Here is a 20,199-nt window from a genome sequence, read left to right on the forward strand (position 1 = left end):
AAAAATGTGAAACACTGACTCTGGGATTTCACACTGAGTATATAATGTATAGTATATACGTGCATTTGAATGAATCTTTTTAAGTATATTTTGAATACTGCAGAATTACTTGGTAGGATCAGTGGTTTTTCTTTAAACACCCTATGTGCCTTTTGAGTTGTTATGAAGTGGCCACTGAAAACATAGGTATATTTGAGCTTGAGCTTAAAAGTATGTCAACCTAAGTGTATATTGCCTTCCCAAGATGAGCAATTCCTCAAAGTCTCTGCTTCAGTTCTGTAGAAAAAGTGTGTATTTGCCCTTTTCACAGTCCCTCTTTATAAAAATAGCTCTACAGTTAATTCTTATGCAATGAATATGTCTTTGTATCTTATGAGATATTTTTATCAGATTTTGTTGTATAACCATTAGTTGCACCTTCTTACACACTGCTGTTTTTTAAAGCATTGTTTGTTTTTTCTTTTAAGAATGCAGAAGCTGTACACTTTTTTTGCAATTATGAAGAGAGCCGAGGGAACTACTTAGTAGATGTAGATGGCAATCGCATGCTGGATCTCTACTCTCAGATTTCATCCATCCCAATAGGTAGGAGACAGTAGTACCAAAACTTTTTGCTTTGTCCTCAAGCTGTTATTTTCTCAACTCAGCCACTACCAGAGAAGTTGGTTGATTAAAAAAAAACAAAGCTGACATAATGTATGCCTTGTTGCAGTCAGGGTATACCTCACTGCTGTGTATTATGTAGTGGTGGTTTTGAATAGCTGAAGAAACTACAAATTCAATAGCTACAGCTCACTTGAAGTACATAGTGGTACCTGGAAGATCTAGTATTAATCTTAATTTGAATATGCAAGTTCCACAACTGAGGTTGTCTTTGTTTGCTTGGATTTGTGTACTCTTTGATTCTGGAACTGTATGTTACTGTTTTAAACTTTAACATACATAGGTTAAACATTTTAACATTAAATTATATGCTTTAGTTAACATTTCTATCTCAAAAGAACTGAAAAAAGGAGTTGGCCATGTGGACTGCAGTAGGATGAAGCAAGACCAAACACTGAACTGTGGTGCTGAGTGAAAGCAAGGGTGGCAGGTCAGTTGGGCTGAGGGACCAAACAATGGACTTGTCAAGTGCGTAGGGAAGTTGGCGGATTTTTTTGTGAAGCATTTCAAGAAGGAAAAGAAGCAAGGCAGAGATGCAGACCCCAACTGCAGGGAATATAGTTTCAGTAGGTGTTCAGTTTGTTTGTTCCTCGGCCGTGGTTCCTCTCAGTTGCAGAAGCAAAATGAGCAGAAGTGCTGGGGTAGTTTAAAAGGTAGATGTCGTGCTATCTATAGAAACCATGATGACTCAAAATCATTCCTACAGGCCTCCTTTATTGGAAAACAGAATTTAGTGATGTTCAGGTCATTACCAAATTTTTGGCATCTAAGACCTTGTGACTGCAATGTGTTTTCATTTATTCCAGTCTTCTTTGCAGACAGTTAGTATTTTTGCTCTCGTGTAGCTCCTCGATAAATGCATAGTCATTCCAGAACTCTTCAATGTTTCTAGCTTATTTTCATCAACACAAGTTCTCGATACTTTTTATCTTTTAGAGTCTGCACGGCAATAACTTTGTCACCGATAATGTAGAAATAGGGGTGAGACAAAGGAGCACAATGCTTGTATGCCAGTGCTCATCTAACTGAAATGGGATTGGATTTTACGTTTCTAGGAAAGGAAGTGCATTTAGTGTTCAAGACCTTCCATTCTTCACAGAAGAAATGCTAATTTGGAGAAACCAGTGCATGGTCATGTAGTCAAAGGAAAGTAAGTGCATGCTCCAAAAGAATGAAATTAAGATTGTGCAGATAGTGCACTGAGGCTCTCTGACTTTGTAGCGCTTGATGGTGCAAGCATACCTCTTAATACAGTCTTTGTGTATAAAATACTGAAGTATTAGGGGGGAAATATTTTCTTAATGGGCAGAAAGGGGCAGGGGCTTCTACAGTTTACTTTCTCTGGTTGATTGAAACTGGTGACATAGATATAAGACTCCAGTACCTATAACTGATCCTCAGCTAAGCCATCTAGTTCCTCCTTCATGTGTGGCAATACCTTCTTGAGGATCAGCTGGGGTTTTTTGTCCTAAATGACATGTTGCTCAGTCATGAAGGAACTACAGTACAGTGCTTCAAACTCCTTCTCAGATAATGGCTCTATGACATGCAGCAACAAGAAGTAAATGGAAATTTAATACTTAAAGGCTGACCTAAATGTAACTGAACACAGAGCATTAATTTATTTTAAGTTGTACTGAATGACGAGACTGACTATCTGAAGCTGCAGAGGTTGCTAATAATGTCCCCCTTGGGGACAGCGTTAGGTTCTAGACTGGGACACCAAAACAAGATCACAAAGTGCTCGCTAGTCATCTGTGCTTATCTCTCTGCAAGTAAATCCTATAAAACCTTTTATGAATCTGTCAGGACTCCCCAAGATTTAATAATGATCTGCTACACTAGAATATATTTATCAGCAGAGGTTGAGAGGGAATAAGTGCCTGTGCAGAGAGATAAGAATTAAAGTGTAAAAAAAACCTCTTGGCAAAGATGTTCTGGGCTGTTTCTTGCTGAAAAACAAAAATTAAAACAGTTTTTTAAGATGGTTTTTTGGGAAGTTGTAGCACAAAATGCTCCTTTAAACCTGTATCTAATCTAATAGAGTTAGAAACCCCATGGAGCCAAATGCAAGAGGAGACTCTATCGATGTGTTTACTAGCAAACATCCCGGAACAGCAAATGAAACAATCTGTTTTCCAGTGCTGGGAAGGTCTGTTTTTGTTTGGAGAGATGGGGAGAGGTGTAGTTTGATATTGACAGCAGCCTGCTGCTCAGTTCAAATGGATTCATTGGGCTTTCTCCATCTCATTATTTTAGCAGCCTCCAGTTTTTTTCCTTTTGCAGACAGGCACATTCATGAGCCTGGAGGACATGTACTTTCTGTCGCATTGATCTAGACACACAGCAAGAGTGATGAAGCAGGTGCCCTTGTCTTAAGAGCCAGCTCTGTCATTTCTTATAGGAATGTATTTTAGAGTGGATTTTTAAATCTACAAACCCTTGTGTTGTTCAAGGCAATGAAACAAGTTACTGTCTTTGCTGTCTCAGCCTAGAGCTTTTTGACTTTGTCTGCCATGGTTATATAATAGTTATTTAACCATTTAGTTCTTACTGGTGTTATTTCATGACTGCGAACCCATGTACCAGTTCAGCATCTTTCTACATACAGACCTACTCTTTCAGGAACAGTCAGGCTTTAAGGATTCTCTCTTCTTTTACTGGGCCCTGTTTGAGGATGCACCAGTGGAATAGGGAGTGTTAGGAGGAAGACCAGGCCACTCAGCCTGAAGTGAAAAGAATAGGAGAGACATCTTGTGTGGGTGGAAAAGGGAAAGTTATGGGTAATAGAAGCCTTGAATTTGTGTTACATAGGAGAAGATGCAAAGATCTCTGCATTCTTGATGCATCTTAACAGCAGCATCAGAATTACATGTTTTTACACGCAATACCATAGTTAATGGTTAAGCTTCCTAAGCAATGGGAGCTATTTATAACAAACTTCTGTAAGGTTTAGTTTGGAGATTCCCAAAACACTGGATATACTCTCAGAGGTGCTCTCAGTGGTAGCCACAGCTGCAGCTCTCAGCAACACAGCTTTCAGCTGTGCCATTCCCTCTAGCCTAACAACAATTCTTCCCATGACAGCAGATGCAATGCAGATATAGTTATCTGTGTCCCAAATAACTGCTTGAATTATCTTCATAATAATTTTAACAGATTCTTTGTGGCATGACGTGGTTAAAACAATCTGGATATTTCCTTGTTTTGAACTAAAATATTAAAAATTGAATTTATAATTGATTTGTTAATGCAGTAGCCTAATGCTCCATTGCTCAGACAGGATAATCAGGGCTACTGTCATTCAACTAGAATGAGGAGTTCAGAGGCATGATAAGTTTTTGTAATAAAATTAGAGTGGTCTGACTTCTTCAGCAGTAGGGAAAATGAGGTTTCCAACTGTTGTACACAGCAATATAAAAGATAATATTAATCTCTGGCTCTGGCATTTCATACATTAGAAATGAGGCTTAAAATGAAATTTTCTGGGCTCCTTTGAGCTTTTTTTTTTTTTTACATCAGATACATTGGTTTACCTGTAAAGCAAGCAAGCAAGTTATCCCATAGAACATCAATGGGTATAAATTAAGCATCTTTGTTGTGTTAAACCCAAAGCATCCTTAGTATCTTGATGTTTCTGGGTAAAAAGGACAAATTGTTGCCTCTTTTTCCAAATAAAAGTTTGTCAAAGTAAGGAAAATGGGAAGAGAGAAAAAAGCTGGTCATGAGAGAAAGTGAAAAGTGCAGAATCTCCTTCTTTAATACAAGACAGCAATTTATCAAACAGGTTTTTTTACGGTGATGCACAGCTGAGGTATGTAAATCTATGACTGAGAAGGAAAGATTTCCAGAGAGGTGTCTTGGAATAACTAATGGGTTGTGGTGGGTTAGAGATTTGGGTGCTTCTCAGTCCATGAGTTTTAAGTATATGGCTATCTATGTAGACAGCCTCTTCCTTCTGGTAGAATTGTTAATGATCACACATGAACATCTGCGGTATGCAGGGTTGGAATATTCATCTTCATGCATGAAAATAAATGACTGTATATATACATGAAAGCCTAGATAATGTGGAGGCCAGCGTGTGCACATCTCAAAACCAAGTTTGGCAGCATCCTGCGCACAGAGAGTGTTTAGATAGCATTGTAGACAATAGCGGTGATGAATGCCATCCAACTCTGAGAGATGTCAAGGAGTGCCGCCATTGGCAAAATTCTGCTTGTGTCCCAGGGCTTACCCCTGCTGGGTCTGCCATAACATGTGCTCATTGCATGCATCAGCAATGAAAAAACATCTCTGAGAACAGCACTGCTGTGCTACTAAGGTTACCCTGCAGCATCCGGCTGTATCTGCTGAGGGACAAAAAGCCTTTGCTGATGTTTTGTTAGCACATTATAATACACTGAAATTACAATTGCTAAATGAGCTTTCTTTGGGAAATTGGTAAATATGTGAAATTTTGCTTGTTTATTTCTTGCGGTCAGCTGCCAAAGACGGTGGAACTGCACGGAAGAAAAGCATTAATGGGGGAATATACGCTTCTAAGTTGATTTTACAATGAGGAAAAATCCAATCAGTTAAAAAGCACAGTGGGGTGAAGAAACCCTCTGTTATTTTGCTAGAAATAATCAGTATGATATTCAAGGAGGGTAAAAATTGCTACGAGGCCAGAAGTGTAGCACCAGCTACTGTAAATGCACACAGCTGCATGCTTCCCTCTGTGGTTCAGAGTGTCAGAAGCCGTTTCTGAAACGCGTGTTGGGTGGTCAGTGCTCAGTGGGAGCCACGTAAGCTCAGCAGGTCAGGGTTACGGTGAGCGAGAACGGTAAGCAGCCAGCTTCAGGCAGGAGAAACTGGAGATGCTTCGATACCACGGCTAAATGGTGACTAACAGAAAAAACAGTTTGTGGGCTGCACTGGCAGAAAGCAATGTCTGCTTTTAACTGAGGAAGAGGAGAGGTTTGCACGTTGTACTGTACAGAAACCAAATACACGTGGGAAACCTAGACAGGAGAGTGAGCAAGCATTTAATAATGTTGCTCCCACAGTACTTGTTAGAAACTGTGATGCTTCAATCAGGCCCTATCAGGCAAAAGATCCATGTCATGTTCATTTATTTTCGTGTTCAATTTTTAACTTTCAGTACTAAAACATGTTTTGCTATTGCCTGACACAAAATTTGTACCAAAGTTCCAGATAATATATTTTGTAAAAGAGAGGTTTGTCCTACTTCTTTTGAAGTTCTGTTATTAGTAGTTAAAACATATACAACTTACACAGAAATAGTCAAGCATTAAGTTAAGGCTATTCTCTAGGTTATGCTTTACATTAATTTATTGAAACCAGATAAATAACTGTTTTCTTTGTTTGTTCTTTTTAATTAGGTTACAGCCATCCCTCTCTGATAAAGCTTCTACAGCAGCCACAGAACTTAGTAAGTGAACTAAAACATTAAGTACTTGAAGGAGTCTTCTCCCTCCTTGTGGCGGTCTTTTTTAGTTTTTCTTAAACTGATAATGCTTAGTGACTCAATTTAAAGTATGATAGGATCTGCTTTCTTTATTTCTCACTAGATGAAAAGAGCTTGGTAGTGTTTAAGAAGATACCAAAACCTCTGTGAAGCTTTACAAGAAGTAAACATTTGGGTGATGCAAGCACTTGATATGTTTGCAGCCAGTTTTAAATCATAGTTCAAGCACAGTGTTTCCAATTAACTATTTGAGCAGTGTTGTTGAGTGAAGATTTTTGAGCCTGAAAGCAAGCACAAGTCCTTGCGAGAGAATATAGTATTTTGAATATGAAAATGGCACCTTAAGTCTGGAATTCTGTGGGTGGTTTGGGTTTCTTGGGTGGTTTGGGGTTTGGGGGGGGAGGGGGGAGGGGGAGGGGGAGAGGGAGGTGTAGGGGTACTGGCTGATTCCCATCTCCTAAGTACTAAGTTGACTAAACCACTGACATGTCCTTGAAAAATTAAAATCATTAGACTAGAGTGACAGGATTATTTCAAAACAGAGTAACTGATTCTTAAATAAAGTATCTTCCTGTTTTCCCTAACAGTATACTGATAGTGATTGGAAATAACCTGAATTACAGAAATCATTGAAAGAAAGTTGCATTCTATTTGAAGCTTCATTTTTTTACTGCTCGGATAGAAGTTTTGGATTCCATAATGATTTTGCGCAAATTTTAAAATTGTAACTTTTTTTGGCACAACAGCTTACGTGTATAGTACATAGATAAATTGAGTTCACTGGTTTTTTCACTGCACATCAATAGATCCTTGTTGATTGTACTGTCTTTAGTGACTTGAGCCACTGTTTCTGCAAACCAGTAACAGGTGTCCACGCTGCCTGCAAGGGTATAGCTCAAGTGTGGGCCAGTTCGCTCTCATACCTGCATTTCCCTTCCAAAAGAACCTACTGGCTCACTCCAGCAGACTGTAAATCCTAAGCCAGCATGTCAGAGAAGTGCAGACATTTGAGTTCCCTGAGCTGATTTGCTTTATGGAGTTCTCATTTATTCAGGATGGGAAATTCTGCCTTGCCCAGAACAAAATACTTCAAGTTTTTTAAAAAAACACCAGGGCTAGAAATGCAGGAGTTCTCAAAAGGCAGATCTGGGTATTACAGAAGCACTAATATGTCTAAATACTTACGTTAACTTGTAAAAACTATTTCTGAGAGAATAACAATAATAATGCAGCAGTAGGCAAAGTCAGATTTAAAAACAAACAAACAAACAAAACTCCCCAAAACCCAAACCAACAAAGGAACAAAACCAAAAAAACCTGTTGCCTGGTGGCAGTTGCTAATTTGTCCACTGGAAAAGGGGAGTTAACAGGCTGCGAGCTAGAAGCCTGCAGTGAAAGGAACTGTGTCCATAGTCCAGATTGAATGGTGCAACCAGGACCCCTCCATCCCACATATGAGCATCAGAGATGTTATTGGTACCCTGTTCCAATTTCTGAAACCTGCACTAACTGAGTGGAGAGGGTGGCACTAAACCTATTAGTCTGCGCCTGACTGCGCACTTAGGATTTCTGGCAGGCTTTAGCGTGGGCACGGTGTAGGCAGCATGTCAGTTTTGCAGTGAAGTTTTGCAGAGCCAAGGCCAGAGAGCTGCGAAGACCCAGAACTTGTGCAAACCTCACTGCAGACAGGAGAGCGTGCTGGGGTCTGACTGCAGATAAAGTGCCAGCTTTATTGTGAAAGTACTTTTTTTCAGTAATACACATTGAGGTAGGGCCCTTTTCTAATGTTAACAATGGGATTGGTGTTTTCTTGGAGGGATTTTTTGTTTGGTTTGTTTGTAATCCTCCATGTACCCTCTTTATAGCCAGCTATAAAGAACAGAATATGCATCTGTTCATTTGAGACCATAGCAGCTTGATGTCAATGTTCTGTTTTTCTCAGTACTGAGTATCTTATTAACCACAAAAGAAAAATACACTTTTCTGCTCAATGGCAAATGTTGTCCATTGATTGTGATGTAATCAAATTCACAACAAATTTATGGTCTCATATCTCTAACTTTGTATGAAAATTTACTTCTAAACTGAGATAAAAAGTCAAGTAAGACTTCTCAAACAAACTAAATGAAAACTTCGTGTTAATCTGTCAGTAACATCCTTTCTTAGTTTGTTTTTTTTTTTTTTTAAGCTTAAGTCTGTTGAAACAAACGTTGCTTTGGAAGCAACACACTTGTACAAGCTACAAAGTACTAGCTCGTACTCTGTTATTGTTATATCTTATGTGATATTTGGTTTTCCCTAAGAATTCTGACAAAGTGTTCCTGCAGTACATTGTGACCACTCGCACCTCTTGCTGTGGTCCACACATCTGAATAAATGAGTACTTGCATTGAGGAAAAAGATTGAAGGATGCTGATAAATGTGCAAGCTTGAGTTGCGCTGAAAATATGAATGTTTGAGGGAAGGCACTCTGTCCCCTCTGGAGACCCATAAAGACATAAGTCATTGAAGCGTAGCGTTTAATTTTAACGATGACTTGTTACAACAACAAGAAAAACAACAATTAAACAAAAAAAAGGGCAAATAATGCTGCTTTGCAGTTGGCAAATTTATTGAGCTTGTCCTTTTCTGAGCAAATTTAATTTAAAATAAAAAGTAGCACATTGTGAATCAAATAAGATTATCTACAAAGTCTAAGAGCAATGATGAATCAATTTTAATCCATGACACTTAATTTAAATTAATTGCATAAACATGACAAATTCATCTCCATTAGTGGACTGGGGAGACTGAGAGGCTTTTTCCAGAGCTGCTCTTTAGAAACACCTGTGTGGGCAGCAGGCTCAGTTTTCCCACCAGCTGCTGTTCACTGACACCACAATTACCTTTCTCAAAGGTGTGAATCCTGATGTGGCCACTTCATAGGACCAGTGGGACAACTGAAGTTGGAAGGGACCGCAGGCAGTCTCTTGCCCAACCTCCTGCTCAGAGAGGGTCGGCTGTGAGATCAGACCGGCTGCTCAGGGCTTTGTCTGGGGTCTTGACAACCTCGAGGGAGGGAGACTGCACAACCTCTTTGGGCAATGTGTTCCACTGCTTCACCGTTCTCTTGGTGAAAAAGCTTTTCCTTATACTGAAATCAGCACCTCCCGTGTTTTCATTTATGCCCGTTGCTTCTCATCTTCCCATTGAAGAGCCTGCCTTCATCTTCTCTGTAACCTCCACGTAGGTATGGGAAGGCTGCGTTCCTGTAGTCACTTCTGTGATTACCAAGGGTTTTGCAGCAAAACAGATTCAGTTCTGCTAACAGGGAAAGGGAACGGTTGGAGAAAGGAATTCTGGGAAGCAGACATGAGGTCAACCAGGTAGTTTCCTGGTAGGCTATGGAATTCCACTGTTAGGAGAGATCCACAGCATCCATGAAGACTATTTCAGCATGAGTGGCTCCTGGTCCATGTCAGACCTTGATCAGGAAATGGAAAGGAGAAAACTGGGAAGCTAGAAATCTGCTGTTGTAATGCACAATAAAGAATGTACCTCTAATTCAGGCTGAGGCACTGAGAAGGGTGACTGTGCAAACTGAAGGCCCTAGAACAGGAAATATTTACCTGCAGATCAGCAAGCTTCATGGAAACAGTACACAGTTGTAAAGGAATTTCACCACCATGTCTGGGTATATCATAGTCAGTGTTCTTGAGCTTGATTAAATGCCTGTTCCCGAGTAGTGAGACAATAATAACACGCAGGGTAGCTTCTCACCGATCTCCTTGCTGCACTGCCCTTTACTGTACGTGCCAGAGGAGTCTAGACGGGAGACATCATGCCTGTGTACACAAGTCTTTTTGTCAGGAATCTATTTTATTGTAGCGTTGTGTTGCTCATCCTTACAAGTGTGTTATCTTTCTCAGATGTGGCACCTATCCTTTTAAGTTTACCTTTGCCTTGTTCCCCTAAATCCCATTGTAATAGTTATCTGGAGGGTGTTTATAACCACAGCGTTCTGAAATGGTCTGTCTTGAAGCTCAATAAGGAAGAAAGTGCTGCTGTCCTAACTGAACTTAGATATAGCTACTTGCCAACTGAAGGCAAGTAATTAAGATTTTAAAGTGTATTTCCTGTGTGTAAGGAAAATTGAGATTGAGCAACTAAAATGGTAATATTGAAGAGGAAATGTCAGTATCAGTTAGCATGCACCTTTTCTAAGAATTCCTGCAAGAATAAAGTATTAAGGATTAGACAGAAAAACATATTCTAAGACATGAATATTATTGCCTGGCTTTAAAACTTCTTGTGCCACGACTACAAATTTCTGGCTGGTATTTGTAATTAGAATAAAATGTAACTGCCTTGATATTAACATGGTATTTTTCACGTAATAGTAAAACTTAAGAATTTCTCTTCCTTTGTCTTTGTAGAGCACTTTTATCAACAGACCTGCCCTAGGGATTTTACCTCCAGAGAACTTTGCAGAAAGACTGAAGGAATCCTTGTTATCAGTAAGTTTGAGATAGCAGTGATGAGTTACCATGTTCTGTGTTTAGGCACACGGGCATATCAAGGGATGTTATGGATTTTAATAGGGGACATTACAGATTAGCTGTTTGCCCACCTGCCTTCCCACCACAGGTGATGAGATTGAACCTTTTTCCTCAACTTGACAGCTGAATGCGAGAGGGTGACATGTCTGCTCTGCGCAGATACTGCCTCTTTCATTCTGGATTCAAGAACTGATGAGAAAACACACTTTCACTAACTTCTGTTCACTGTGCTTTCATAAGAGACAGTGGAATAAGTGGCTTCTGTTTGTCTTGATTTAAATTTGAAGATCCTTGGGACTGAAACTGAATTGAGGCCTCTCAGCTCCAGTTGAAATAGGCTTTCCTCTTCCGAGGCGCGGTTGGTCTCCCATTATACTGAAGCTCATGATGTTAAGGACTGATCGATATTATCATCACTTGGCACTATACATGTGCTTAATATTTTGGAGTAATTTTCTGTCTTCATCAACAGGTGGCTCCTAAGGGCCTGCCACAGGTGATCACCATGTCTTGTGGATCCTGCTCTAATGAAAATGCCTTTAAAGCAATATTTATGTGGTACAGAGTGAGTAAAATACTAAGATGGTTTTTGTAGGTTTAAATGTAGAAATGAGTATTTATTCATCATCAGAACTGTTACTGTAAAACAAAGTAAGGCTTAGAGGTTCTTTTGTTCATGATGTTATTTATATTCAACCTAGTATAAAATCTTTATTAAAAAGTCTTCATCTAAGCTTTCATTTTATATTGACACAACTTTAGAAATTAAAAAGAAAAGGAAATAAAGAAAATGCAGATTGCAGTCAGTATGTAAGAGCCACCGTCCCTATCTTCGTTGGCTCTAATTTGGAATACCAGCATTACAAATTTGTGATTCAGCCATAAATGCAGTGGTGACAACTACAGGAAAACTATCTGTTGGGTTGTTTTGCTGTGTTTGGGGTTTTTTTGTTTTGTTGTGGGTTTGTTTTTTTTTTTTTTCAGAACAAAGAGAGGGGCCATAATAATGTCACAAAAGAAGAACTGGAATCTTGTATGATTAACCAGGTAACATTTGTTCTTTACCACACCTACAGATGTACCATAGGCTTGGGTTTATACGGGAAGATTGGGAGGAAAAATCGGCTTTACTATCAAGTAGAATCTCGGATTTCTAAATTTAGGAAACAGTGAAATACATACTGCTCCCAACAAATATCAAGACCTGCTGCTTGTGTTCTTTTGCATCCTTGCCAGTTGTGAATCTTGGAAAGATTTCCCTTTTTTCATGACATATCATTTGCTATAGAGGAGCCCACGTGATAGATGGGTCCATGGAGATCATTAATACATAGAAAAGTTTACAAATGATAACAACAGACCTTCTAATTTTTTTCTTTCAGAAGCTGTGATTTTATGGCTTAAAACTGATCAAGGGGTTGGTTACAATTTGACTGACTAAATGCTAACAGGCAGGATGAGGAAATTGAAATGCAGCTGATAAACCTCTGAAGTCCTATTCACCTTCAACTGAGGTGGTCTCACCCTTGCCAGTCACAAATCTTAACATGCAACAATAGCAGAAAACAGAGTATTTAATCTCCTCTTTGAGATAAACATGTTAGCAATTAATAACCTGCTGGTCCCAGCCTGATCTTTGGCACTTTTGTAGTGATGAGCATTCAATTCGTTCACGTGGGATTAGGAAACTCATTTGGCTTTAGAAATGAGGAAGGTTCTTACAGGTTTTCTGTTGTTGTTGTTGTTCTGTTTGTCTTCAGAATTATTTTTTAAGTTCTGTGGTGTTGCTTACAGCATGGTCAGACAGATGGCTGTGCCAATACTAGTAAGAGGATGGCATGCCATGACCTGAAGGAGAAGGAATTTTACAAGATGACCAAAGATGTGTAAAACTAATGATCACTTTTTGTCCACATTCAGCTATCTAAACATTAGGATCCCTCTTTGAGTTAATTGTCTTGAGTTCTCTTTACAGCTGGGGAGGGGACAGATTTGAGAGGGCAACTCCATCCCTCTTTTGGGGGCAATCCCCAGTTGCAGCCTTGACCCTGTAGCTGAGTGTGGGGTACAAGACTAAAGATGTAAATGGGGTGTGTAAGTGGTAACAATCTTCTCACTTGCAGGATAAGAGAAAGGCATAAAGAAAGAGAATTTCTATTTTTTTGGGGGGTGGAGGGTTAACCCCAGTATATCCTTTTATTGAATTCCAGACGGTATACAGTTTGCATGTCTTTTGTCGTGGTTCCTTCTCATTCTTGGTACAGCGAGGCATCAGGAATTCACAGGGCGTCCAGCACCGGGCCCCCCCAGCCTCTCCTCGCAGAGCCCCTGCCGCCACCCCTGGGCACGGCCACCCTGTACGCGTCCTCATACTTTGTACAAAAAGGGGCTGATTGTACTGAATGCTTAGCCTTTGTGCATGCTCATGTGTGAAGCGATATTATGATGTGGTATAAAGTGCCACGTATTCATTAGTATTAATGATGTATTCTAGGAGGTCAGGCAGTTTTTAGGGGACGACAAATGTATTTGTTCAAATGGGTAAATATAACAATTTGCGGTGCCCGATGGTTGCAGAGGAAACCAATCTGCATGCTGCGAGAGGCAGCAGCTCAGATCCAGCCGTCCCGCTGTGCCCTGGCCGCGGGTTTGTGCCTGGGTTGCGTCAGGCGCCTGCAGCCGCGCAGGCAGCAGGGCCACCCGCGGCACCGCATGCTGACTGCCCGCCTCTCTGCTCTGCTTGCAGCCCCCCGGCTGCCCCGACTACGCCATGCTCTCCTTCATGGGCGGCTTCCACGGAAGGACCCTGGGTAAGAAAAGCACCGCCGGCGACAACCTCCCTTTTCTTTTGCTCCTCTCAGCCGCTGCAGTAAGCTGTCATCTCACTGTAGTTTCGGAAAAGTGTTTTTTTCCTTAGACAGATGCTACCACTGGAGGAGCTGTAGGTTTATTGAAGGCTTGCTGTTGAAGCCCCTCCAGTACTGAAACAGAATATTTGAGTGATGGTGGGAATTAATTTTATATTTTTTTGAAAAATTATTTTCAGAAGGTCTCCTATTTTCATTCTGAATCCAAGGTTTCCTGTTTATACTAGTAAAAATCTTAACTCCTGGGGTAAAATCACCACAATATGCAAACAAGATGTCACTCATTTTTACCATCTTGTATTGGCTCAATCCCTGTTCTAAACATGTTACCCAAGAATGTTGTAATTCTGAGCTTTGCGAGCAGTTTTCTTTGGACAGGTGAAACCCATCTTGTCTGAGCAGCCTGTTCAGATTAACAGAGGTTCTCCAGTTCTTCTGGAACTGGTGTTTAAAAGCTAGAGCAATCCACTTACGCTTGACTAAATCCCATTAAACAGTATTTCAGAAAATGAAGTAAAAACATAGAGCAATTAAGAGAATTCTACAGTCCTGGTGTCAGGCAATTTTTCACCTCTTGGTAGCTTTTTTTCTGTATTGTTCCTAGACAGGTATTATTTTAATTTTTGCTTTTCTGGGTTTAGGTTGCTTAGCTACAACTCACTCTAAAGCAATTCACAAATTGGACATTCCATCGCTGGACTGGCCTATTGCTCCATTTCCAAGGCTAAAGTATCCTCTGGAAGACTTTGTGAAAGAGAATCAACAGGAAGAAGCCCGTTGTTTAGAGGAGGTAAAAAATTCACTGGCAGCTTTCTGCTGGTTTTGTTTTGAAATAATGAATAGTGCTAGTAGGATTAGCTGTTTTTCACTAAAAGAATGTTTTCAGGGATTGGAACAGCATGTGATAAAAACAGCATTCACTGTTGTTTACAGTCAGAAGTTTGTCCCTGCCTTTCAGAAGAACAGCCAGCTTACTGTGAATTAGAGGTCTACATGATTCATACCAAAGTGAAATTTCACATGCAGGAGTAGCTCAACTCACAGTCAACTTGTCTGCCAGATCTTGTAAAGGGACATGGACTAAGAGAGCGCACAGCGTGCATAATCCTCTGCAAAGAGAACCTGTAACAGTATTTCAAGTTTTTCAGCTTTTCTGTGGTAACCTTCTGGCATAAAGCTCTGATCCTACCCACGGCTGCAGGAAGTGAGTGGGCAGGGACTCTGCCTTCCCTAGCCCAGGAGAAAGGAAAGGTGGGCAGAACAGAGTTTAAGGGAGGAAAACCGTCTTCAGGTACCAGAACCATGGGATTGGGTTCCCTGTTGGGCACACTGGGATCCAGGATCTGTCACTTGCAAGGGCTCACTCTTGAGAGACGGAGGTGGGGAGCAAGGCATGGTGTGCCCTGTGACTGGACCTGCAGTAGTGCACAATCTGGAGCATCGTAAGCGAATAGGGCAGGGGGTTGTGGTGAGCTGAACAGAGCGCAGCAGCGCTCTGGATGGCTGCGCAGGGCTGGATCAGAGACTTGTTACTCAAACCTGCCTGACTTCAGAGAAAACAAAGCACAGCAAATTGCTTCCCTGTGTTTGCTCCACAATAGCTTGGGGTGGGGGAATTGTGATGCAAAAAATCAATACACAGACTTGAAGCTATTTTTTTTTAAAAAAAAAAAACAAAAAACAAAAAACCCAAAACAAAATAAAAAGCCAAATGCTTTCTTTGAAAGTCTGTGGATTGGCTTACTGGCACCCTTTGGAAACCATTGGGTTTCGAAACCCAATACAGCCTACACCACGGGTTGTGGGCCCTGAAAGCTGTAAAGGGTATTTCAAGTACAAATGACACTACTAATCACAGCAACTGGTACTACAAGGTTAATTAAAACTTCTCTGTAAGCCCCTTCTCAGCAACAGGATTTCTGCACTATTTCATCTGATTAATTTTGAGTATCTGAAGTAGGTGACTAGAGAAAGCAAATTTACCAGATTACCTTCTTTAATACATTCCCCGAGTTTTATTTTGACACAAAATCTGTTTTCTTCTGTGTTGCTTAGGTGGAATGACAGCAATGGCATAGCAAGCTACAGTGGTTTCCACCATACCTTCAGCTGAAATTTGCTAGAGCTTTCACACCTTTGTAGATAAATGTGCAACTAGTTACAATGTGTTTAGGGTATGATTTAAACTTAAGCATTATTCAGGAACAAGAGGGCAGTGTTAAATGCTGGGAAAACTACTTGTTATTTCCTCGTGCTTCCTGACACCTTTATAGCTAGGAATGCTTATGAGAAGTTGAAGTTCTGTTGCTGAGATTTAATCTTTCTGGGAGGAAATGTGCAAATGTCCTGAAAGGAGAATGTACCATAAATGTTTGATTTACAGGTGGAAGACCTGATTGTAAAGTACAGGAAAAAGAAGAAGATTGTGGCTGGAATCATTATAGAACCAATACAGTCAGAGGGTGGGGACAATCATGCTTCAGATGACTTCTTCAGAAAGCTACGAGATATTGCCAGAAAGGTAATAAAATATTTCAGTGTTCAGTCAGTGGTAGCTAAACATGCAAATACTTCTTGGTGTCTCCAGAGGCCTTCCTCCCTGCCCCAGGTACTTTGAGAGCTTCACAGGCCTCCTTGGTAGCAGTTCGGGTAGTCATGTACAGGTATGTATTCAGATACAAGCAACCCATTGTCAGCACAGTATCTTTTCCATTTGATGCGCACCTAGTGGTTTCCTCAGTCCAATACATTTTCTTCTAATGTCTAAGTCAGAGAGAAATTACTCTGATTCAGTAAGTATGGATTTCGCAGCAGTGTTCTTTATATGATAATGCCAATTTGTTGAGGGGGTTCAAACAATTTCAGAAGAGGCAGGTTTGGAAAAGGGTAATTTTCTTTTGACATATTTAGTTTTAATTGCAAAAAAAGCTGAAACACAAATTGAGTCCAACTGTAGAGCTGGTGCTCCAATAAAACAATGAAAAGGACAGATGTCTTGATACTTGGAATGTGAAGTTACCCGTTTAGAAGTGACGACCATCAATAAGACCTACTCCATGCTTTTTTCACCCCCAAAACATTTGTTTGCTTACAGAGAAAAGCATAGGTGATGCTTGGAAAATTGTGTTCTGCTGTGAGAAAAAGTGGCTTTTCCCATTGTTAACAACTGCTCATGCAAGGGTGATATAGTAAATAAGGTGAAATGAAAAGGTTTGCTTTGTCTAAAATGAGATGCTGTCAAAAGTACTTACCAATTAGTTCTAATTACAATATTATGATATAGCTTGATCTCCCTGTCCCAAAGTTTCAACAAAAAAGTCCTTCACAGCTGAGTAGCTCTTTCAGCAGACTCATCTGAAAAGGCAGCTCTTCCAGGATCATTTTAGGCCCTTAGACTGAACAGATGCTGCTGCTGGTATTGCCTTTGTGCCACAAATGCCTGACTTGGATTTGAGGCAGAGTCTTCTTATTTAAAACAATCAAAACTCCTAGAAATGCTCTTCTGCCTCCCTCAGGGGCTTTGAAGATGCTCCCAGATGTCTTCAGGTATCCTCTAGAAATGTTCAAGACTATATAAAAACATGTACTTTGTTTGTGAATTTAGGTAGAAAATATGTCTGTAGTGCCTTTCTGAAAAAACAGCTGAATTTTTAATTGTGAAACCTAATGCACAGTGAGTGGCATTGGTATGGGAGTTGAGGAGGGGAGATTTGGAGCAGTCAAGGGGGGAAGGAGGGATGTTGCATGTAATTGGCTCGTATTATCTGTTCGCAAAGAGAGGTATTTTTGTTTTGGAAATGAGGGCTCACGTTTCCTGCTCTTTACTTCTATCTCTGCAGCATGGCTGTGCGTTCTTGGTGGATGAGGTGCAGACGGGAGGCGGCTGCACAGGAAAATTCTGGGCACATGAGCACTGGGGCCTGGATGACCCAGCTGATGTGGTAACATTCAGTAAGAAGATGATGACAGGAGGATTCTTCCACAAAGAGGAGTTCAGGCCAAACGCTGTAAGATTTTCAATGAAATTTGAACTCTGTGCTACTTGGTGACCCATTCATAAGGAACTGTAAAGTCCATGGAAGAGACAAGCTTTCCTTCAGTAAGGCAGGCTCAGCTAGATGGACCTGCTATTTCATAGATACTTGCTTTGTGCTTACACAAAAGTTCTCACTTCTTCACTTCTATTCCAGTTGCTGTCAGTCACAAAGGTCATAAAGCTGGTGGGAGGGAGTGGAGAACTGGGTTTAGCATAATGAACTATCCTTCAGTACAAAATCCAATCACAAACTGACACCTTTTTCCATAGGGCAACTTGGTATCTTCAGAGCTTGCACGTCAGCATTATGGATTCTGTCAGCAAGATTTCTTCTTCGCATTAATGACATTTTTGATGTAATAAATGGAAAAAAAAAAATAAGGGGGAGAACACAAAGCTTGAATGTAAAACCTGTATAGATCATGCTGATTTCCATGTCATCTATGGCCATGTTTCAATGAGATGTCAGAGCAGCAAGACAGAACGCACTAAATTTGTAGCATAAGGTAGTTGCCCTTTGTTTCTGCTCAGCAGGGCAGCTGTATTTTGCACTTACAACAAAAAAAGGGGATTGGTATTAGGGCATGCTTTTTCATACAGCTGCTGTTGACATTACCAGTTTGATGGCTTGTTTTTCTTTATTATAGTGATTTGTCTGTTAACATGTTTCACAACTTTCTCTCCACCCTTTCCCAAGCCCTATCGGATTTTTAATACCTGGCTTGGAGATCCATCCAAGAACCTTATGCTTGCTGAAGTCATTAAGGTTATTAAAAGAGAAGACCTTCTAAACAACGCAACCCACGCTGGGAAAGCACTACTGACTGGGCTGCTGGATTTACAGGTAAACATCTGGAAGGATTACAGATAAGAAGTTTGCTGATTAGGTAGGGTCTGACCTCATCCAGTTTAGACACCTGGAGTAATGAACTCCAGCTGGGGACTAGACCACAATCAGTAACTTGCTGGTTTAGGTACTTCGCGGCAAGCGTGAATAACTGTGTCCCATTTGGAACTGAAGTAAACTTTCTTTTACTGACTTAAGAATGCTGATTTTATATAGCTTAATCCAAAACAGAGAGTCACCCCCAAATATCTGAAGGTATGAACTGCAGCTAGTTAAATTATTTTGCTAGAAGTCTCTGTTATCACAAGGAGCTAGCATTTCATTGTCCCAAAAGTTCTTTTTAAAGGAAAGTGCCATCATATTTTGTTACAATTCCATTGGGCTGTTGAAACAAGAAAATTGTAGCTTTCCCTCCCTTGACTAAGGGAAATTCCTCACAGCTTCAACTATGCAGCCCCACATGAGACGGAAAATCAGATAGGCATTTAAGGGTAGGCTTGCAGCTTTCGCCTTTCAAAAGGCATTTTGTGCAGGATAAACCCAAATACAGTCTCTGCTCTCTCCACAACTTCAAGGCATAGCAGGCACGAGAACACAAAAAATTATAATCTTCACACTTTGGAGGGCCAGAATACAACTAGTACTATCCAAAGAAATTTACTCTTAAAAAAGATGAGGATTGTAACAGATAGTAAGTGAAGCAGATACTACTTAGCAAGTGTCTTAGTGCAGGATAAGAATGAGCTGGTTTCGTAGCCCCATTCCAGATTATTTATGCTCACGTTTTCCTGGAGTGTGTTTTAGATGCAAGGTGCTTTACACTCGCTTCAGGAGGCTCAAAGTAAGATTTTACTTACCCAGCTCAGGGGTCCAAATTCATTCTCACTTCCTGCTCAGATGTTCATCTGCTTCGCGAGGAGAGAACCTGCCTGCTGTTGGGCTCTGCAGTCTATGGCTGTTCAGACCATTGTCAGAAAGGGGTGAACAGGACACGAGGTTTCGTGAGAAACCCAGCCTGTGCAGTAGCTCCACTCCACCGGAACGGAGGAGGCAGCAGGGTTTCCATGTGGCAGAGTGCCTGGCAGAACAGAGCTTGCCACCAGGTGCCCTCTGTCACAGCAGCTGCCACCATGGATGCTTCCTCACCTCTCTTTGCAGGCTCGTTACCCCCATCTTATCAGCAGAGTGAGAGGAAGAGGAACATTCTGTTCGTTTGACACTCCAAATGATGCAACTAGAAACAAGTTAATTACAATAGCCAGAAACAAAGGTAAGAAAGTCTCTGTGTGGATTAGCTTCAGATGACAAACAGTAGCATATGTAATGCTTTAAACTTTCCTTTTTCGTATGGTGTATGTGTACTACACTATCAGAGGACATAAGTGAAGTTACGAACAAAGCTGTATTTAGACATTTCTGGAAGTACTTGTATTTTCAGAGACATCAGACCAGTCCATTGCATGGTATATACGTTTACCTTTTTCTATAGGTCTAACATTGCTGGAAGAGATCTATGTAGGGCATGAGGTTTTGTGACATCACTTTTATATTCCTCTGCAGTGACCTTAGGTGCACCTAGGCATGGCTTACTTCTAGAAACAGATCAGGAAAATTAGAAGTTAATGTAACTGTCACTCACGAAAATATAGGGAGAAAAACTGTGAGTTTTATGGAATACCTAATAAGGAAATATGAGTTGCCTAAAATGGGTACAGATCTACAACTACATCCCTCTTACTACAGAACTCTTACCCAGCTGTAGACAAGCCCCCGGTATC

The 20,199-nt window shown here is 40.6% G+C and overlaps 1 protein-coding gene across 4 annotated transcripts in view; it reads left to right on the forward strand.

The window, feature by feature from the left end:
* ABAT (4-aminobutyrate aminotransferase) overlaps window positions 1-20,199 on the forward strand; it is a 63,374-nt gene that overhangs the window by 40,260 nt on the left and 2,915 nt on the right. For all 4 annotated transcript variants that reach the window (XM_049791549.1, XM_049791546.1, XM_049791548.1 and 1 more), the window contains exons 5-15: window positions 468-585; window positions 6,048-6,097; window positions 10,549-10,629; window positions 11,144-11,236; window positions 11,656-11,718; window positions 13,418-13,481; window positions 14,180-14,328; window positions 15,922-16,059; window positions 17,378-17,545; window positions 18,272-18,418; window positions 19,580-19,691. In XM_049791549.1, the coding sequence (XP_049647506.1) occupies window positions 468-585; window positions 6,048-6,097; window positions 10,549-10,629; window positions 11,144-11,236; window positions 11,656-11,718; window positions 13,418-13,481; window positions 14,180-14,328; window positions 15,922-16,059; window positions 17,378-17,545; window positions 18,272-18,418; window positions 19,580-19,691 (1,183 nt within the window). The remainder of the gene's footprint in view (window positions 1-467; window positions 586-6,047; window positions 6,098-10,548; window positions 10,630-11,143; window positions 11,237-11,655; window positions 11,719-13,417; window positions 13,482-14,179; window positions 14,329-15,921; window positions 16,060-17,377; window positions 17,546-18,271; window positions 18,419-19,579; window positions 19,692-20,199) is intronic.

This window comes from Accipiter gentilis, chromosome 33 (assembly GCF_929443795.1).
Source record: "Accipiter gentilis chromosome 33, bAccGen1.1, whole genome shotgun sequence".
In the NCBI taxonomy this organism is placed as follows: domain Eukaryota; kingdom Metazoa; phylum Chordata; class Aves; order Accipitriformes; family Accipitridae; genus Astur; species Astur gentilis.